This window comes from Prunus dulcis, chromosome 1 (genome assembly GCF_902201215.1).
Source record: "Prunus dulcis chromosome 1, ALMONDv2, whole genome shotgun sequence".
In the NCBI taxonomy this organism is placed as follows: Eukaryota; Viridiplantae; Streptophyta; class Magnoliopsida; order Rosales; family Rosaceae; genus Prunus; species Prunus dulcis.
The window spans coordinates 31,206,880-31,212,377 of NC_047650.1; the positions used below are offsets into that span (position 1 = coordinate 31,206,880).

The 5,498-nt window shown below is 40.2% G+C and overlaps 1 protein-coding gene across 1 annotated transcript; it reads right to left on the reverse strand.

Moving 5' to 3' along the window:
- Nucleotides 1-3,142: 3,142 nt before the first annotated feature.
- LOC117636087 (cytochrome P450 CYP82D47-like) lies at nt 3,143-5,275 on the reverse strand. Its single transcript, XM_034370577.1, has 2 exons — nt 4,233-5,275; nt 3,143-4,152 (listed from the first exon to the last, which is right to left on the reverse strand). The coding sequence occupies exons 1-2, from the start codon at nt 5,184-5,186 to the stop codon at nt 3,529-3,531; spliced, it is 1,578 nt and encodes a 525-aa protein (XP_034226468.1). The 5' UTR covers nt 5,187-5,275; the 3' UTR covers nt 3,143-3,528.
- Nucleotides 5,276-5,498: the final 223 nt, after the last annotated feature.

Here is a 5,498-nt window from a genome sequence, read left to right on the forward strand (position 1 = left end):
CTCTAACTCTTTGTAAGAAAACTGTTTTGGAGGTTTCCCAAAAACCGGGGTTTTATGTTGACATAGAGAGCATAAAGGAGGAGGTACTGAGGAGGTTCTACCCAAAGAAACAGCATCCCTGATGCTTGAATTAATAAGGTAGCTTTTGTGATGGGTGTCCTTGGGCCCATGTTTATCTTTCCTTGTATCTTGATCAAATTGTGCATACTCGTCAAACAGAGCTTGGAAAGTGGGAGATCTTACTTTGTGAGCGTTGTTACAATTTTGGGGCGTTGGGGGATTTCCATGATCCACAGTGTGATTTTGGGGGATCCAAAAGACACTCTGAGTAGTAACTACAGATGACGGTCGGGGTTTAGACAGAGTTATAAGCCTTTCTCCAATTGTCTCAAGCTCTTCATACGGATCCTCTGAATAATTTCGTCTGTGGTTTCCTCTTTGTGGTCCTTCAAAAAGAGGATTCTGTTCATAGACAAGAAAAAGAGAAGTCACAGTGTCGTAACTTGATGAAGAGCCTTCTCCTGTGGTTCTTGTGTAGGAGGTACTTGGTTCTTCAGGACTGCTCACTGGAGTGGAGTGCTTCATTCTAGAAAGCCCTTGCAACTTTCCAACATGAGTTCCTGATGAAGAAGCAGCAGAAAAGAATGGTGTTTGGAGTTCATCTTGGCACGCTAGATTGAGCCTCAGGACTTTAGGCTGAGATCCGTTCATCACCACGATGTTGCATCCAAGTTCTTCCATGCAATGCTTCCGCTCTTGCTTCAATTTTCTGTTAAAGGAGAACAATCTAGGGTGCTTAGCTACCCATTTGAATCTCACTCATAATGAAGAAACATAACTGGCACTTGGATATAAAAAGGCAGCAACACTACAACACAGACTTGAGAATAATGTGCTTTACTGGTTTAGGATAGCAGTAGATGTGTGAAACTGTGAGGGATGCAATCGACCCGTAAAGCATGCACCTAAATCAATAGCTCGGAAATAAGAAATAATACTTTTTGTATGTTTAATTACTTGTCCAGTACGACCCAGTTGGCTCCATTGCATCTTGCTTCAGCCGCCACAGCACCACCTGGTGTACTTAAAACTACCTTAATCCTCACTGTTACCTGCAATATATGATCATAACTAGTTTCATTAAAGAACTAGTCGGGAGCTTATTAGGAGGTGAAGCTCATAGACTGACTGAGTTAAAAATTAAGCAGGATCAAATATCACTGTAATTTTTCCTCCTTCTAAAGAATTATTCAGCAGATACATTCTTTTAGTGGATTTACACCAGTGCAGTGAATACAACGGATCGATCTATTCCGAATTATACATTAGGAGAAACAAGTTGATTAGAAATCGAGAAAAAGAAAAGGCCAAAAACAGAAAACAAAAACTAAACCAGGGAAAAAACAAAAAAACAAAGAAGGTGCAAACAAATTCAAATGATAATAATCCCCTTTCATAGTTCATATCATACAGAAGATACGATTCTGGGAATTCGATTGATCATTTTTTACAAAGTTAATTCTCACTCCACGACATGTTCTAAGCACATAGAACATAGCATGTGCCATGTGCCACTCAAATGATTAAATATTAACTTACAACTTGTTTGTGCCCAAAAACAAATCAAATCCAGAATCTATTAAATTCTGACAAGCCAATGATGAATGACAAGAGACTCAGTAGCAGCCAAATGATTAATCTTTTTAGTCTGAAACTAAAACAACTTTTTTCTTCATCTTGATTATTATAAAACAAAATCACCATAGATTGTTACTTTTATCAAAATGCATAAAAATAAATAAATAAAATATAAAGGAACTAATTTGTGCATTATTGGAGATGAATTAAAAATAAATAAATAAATTATAAAGGAACTAGTTTTGAATTAATAAATAAAGAGCAGACAACTATAGCATACATCATTAAAATGTCCAGTTGTGTACTAATAAAAACAAAAGCAAGAAAAAGCGTACACTGCAAAGCAAGTACGACAAGTTCCAACGGCAACGTCTACGTGGTCCTACCTTAAGCGCCAAGCAGGCAACCTAACTACGTGGTCTTTGTCGCATAAGGTTGAAAATTTTGAATTCTGAATGGAAAAACGAGTAAATTGACGAGAAAGGACTAAATAGAGAAAGGCGGTAAGTGGCATAAAGGTAAATTCAGCTAGAAATGAAGAATCACCTGGATTTGGCTGTGAAACTGAAGCACCATCTGCGAACAAGACTCCGAGATCTGGCAAATCCGATCCGGCAAATCCTCCCGGCTATTGCTACCGCAATCTCCGGTGAATCTCGGAAAGTTCCAGAATTTGTTACCTGCCCTCACTCAATTTGACGCAAAAATTCCACATTAGCAACACAAATTGAACTCGCAAGTTTAAGCTTCAATTTTCTTCTTTCTTTTTTCAGACAAGAAGAAGATTTAATTGGAAATTGAATTACCTGTCTTAACGGCGGAGAAAACAGCGAGCAAGGTTACGCAGTCGTCTGGGTGAACGACGTGAGTGAGAGCCCAGGCCAATGCCGTTTTTGAGATCACCTTCTCTGCTTTGACCGCCACTATGACTTTATCAGCACCTCCCATCCTGCTGTTGATGCCGCTTTCCCCAACCATGAATTAATTGGTTCCAGAAGGAAAATTGAAATGAATTGAGGAGAATGAAGGTCTTGAAATTGTGGAAACTGTGAAGTGGAGTTGGGCTCAGTGTGTTCGTTAGGACTTGGGAGGAGGAAGAGGATCATATTGACAAGAAGCTACTGCTAAGCTGACCATGGTTAACTGACCCCGGTTAGGCCTGGAAAAATTAATAAATTTATTCTTTTTCAATTAACAATTTGGTATTAAAAATGATTAAATCGTTTTCACATTGATTTCAGATGTGATTGGAATTATTAATTAGTTGTTAATTTTTTCAACACTAAATAGTTACATAAAAAACTTCCCCATTAATCGTAAGCAGCATGCTGCATGTCACCATGTGGATAGATAGCAAACAACAAATCAGAATTAAAACCTTGACCTTAATTGGGACAACCGAGTGACATTGTTGTCTGGTTAAGATCTTGGGGTGAGGTGAGGACCACCAATTATGGAACCTCGTTGTAGAAAATGTTACACAAAGCACATGTGATGCTAGTAATTACATGAATGAGAAATCTCAAGGCGTAATTTATGAATACAATCTTCTTCGTTTCACAAAAGAAAAAGAAAAAGGAAGAAGAGCAATGTTATTTTACAAGGACCATCAAAGGCTGTTGTCGACCTAGTCGACAAGGCCCAATTCTCTAATTCAAGGATGTCCAATATTTTGTTAAAAAAAATTTGGGCTCTAATTTAAAATAATAGCTACTTGGGCTTGATTCTCCACCTGAGAGACCAACGATACGGGGACAAACAACATTTTATTTTTTTTGGACGAAAGACAAACAACATTTATTGCAAAAAATGAAATATAACTATGAACTATAAATAAAAATGAAAATGAAATACATCCATTAATTAAATAAAAATCCTGGTTTTATCATTTTATCCATGAAGTTGAGAGGGCAAACGAGGTTTGATGAGAACTTGAAGAGGGGTCGCCTTGACGTTTATCAGTCCAAAACTCTCAGTCATATCAATCGGTGCACTCGAGGGGTTGGAGATTTCAAACGCATGCACAAAACTAGCCAACGTAAATTGCACCATTTGAAGCCCAAATGCCAAGCCAGGGCATGATCTTCTCCCACTTCCAAATGGAATTAACTCAAAGTGCAATCCCTTAACATCAACATCCCTGTGGGTGGTCAGAAACCTCTCCGGCTTGAATTCCAATGGATCGGGCCATATTCTCGGGTCGGTTTGGATCTTCCAAAGGTTCGTGATCAACCGGGTGCCCTTTGAGACATGGTAGCCGCCTATGGTGCAGTCCTCGGTGAACTCTCGTGGTCCAGATAATGGTGCTGCTGGGTACAAACGCAGCGTTTCTTTCACTATGGCTTGGATGTAGACCAGCTTGCTTATATCTGACTCACTCACAACTCTCTGTCTGCCTATTTCAGTGTCCAGTTCATTTTGGGCTCTTTTAAGCACGTGAGGGTTGTTCAATAATAGTGATATTGCCCATGTTAATGTGACCATGGTGGTATCGCTACCTCCTGCAATCATATTCTGCAAAAGTACAATTTATTTGATTAATTATTTATATTAAGCTAAAGTATATAGATTAAGCTAGGCATATGTTTGATTACCAAGCTTGTGGCTTTGTTGACTGTGTCAGCATCAAAACCGCCAAGGTCTGCACCATCAAGCACAGAAAGCATGGCGTCTATGAAGTCTTGTTCCCCTTTAGCATCACCTCTTGCCCTCCTCCTCTTGTGCTCTTCAACCCACCCTCCAACGATGGCGTCCAGTTCTTTCGCAATCTTCTTCATCTTCTTCTCATGCCCACCCAAGTCCAACCACCGAAGATAAGGCACCACATCTCCCACCACAGACACCCCCACATAATAAAAAAACACCTTCAATGCACTCTGAACCCTACGTGCTTCTTTCTTCTCATCCTCATCGGCCGCAACCGAATAACGCTTTCCGGCCACCATTCTAAGAATCACGTTCAAAGTCATGTCCCCAAACCACTGCTTCAACTCCACCAAAACTCCGTCGCTATTATTGCTCTTCCTTTTCTCCTCGGTGCTCCAAGTTTTGTACAATTCTTGCAAGAAAGTTGTCACTTCAGACACTCGAATGCATCTGAGCAGCTCAAGCCTTCGGTTAGAGAGCAGCTCCAAAGTGGTAATCTTGCGCATCTCTCGCCAGAAGGGTCCGTAGGGTGCAAACGCAAACATGGCGCCGTTATAGCCAATATGATCCACAACCGCGAGCTTTGGACGCGAGTTCAAGACCAAGTCATTTGTTGTGAAGCATTCTTTTGCTATCTCACTGCTGCTTATCACCAGAGATGGATGGACGCCGAGGCGGATGGTGAAGAGAGGCCCGTACTGGTCAGCCATGGCTGCCAATGTGATGTGAGGAGGTGTGGATCCTCCTAGCAAGGGAAGGTGGCCAAATATCGGCCATGCACCCTTGGCTTCGGTTGGGGATAATTTGGCAGGTCTCCATCTGCGTGAGAAGTAATAGGAAACGATGATTATTGTAAATAAAAAAGCAGTGATGGAGTTTACATAAGGGAGAGAATAATCCATTGAAACTAATTGGTAATTGGAAACTTAGAAAGCTAGAGAATGAATGCCCTGTAACACGTATTATATAGGCGTGATATCTATGTTCATATATGATACATATCAATACCACCTCATGAGGATAGAACAGAATATTATTATTATTATAGATAAAATTCTACGCTAAGGAAGTAATGATGGTGATGGAGGGTGGCGGGGCAGCCTCACATGAAAAACTGTGTATCTATTTTGTTTGCTATTGCTACGAGACACAGACCATTGCTAAAAAAATCGACATATTTATTTCCCAAAAGTAACTTCTAGAGTCTATTCCTT

What these genes read in the sequence shown, in the direction of transcription:
- LOC117636087 (XM_034370577.1), bottom strand. Translation starts at nt 5,186, where the DNA reads ATGGATTATTCTCTCCCTTATGTAAACTCCATCACTGCTTTTTTATTT. An exon ending in TCAACAAAGCCACAAGCTTG is followed by an intron (nt 4,153 to 4,232) that starts GTAATCAAACAT and finishes GTACTTTTGCAG; the next exon opens with AATATGATTGCAGGAGGTAG.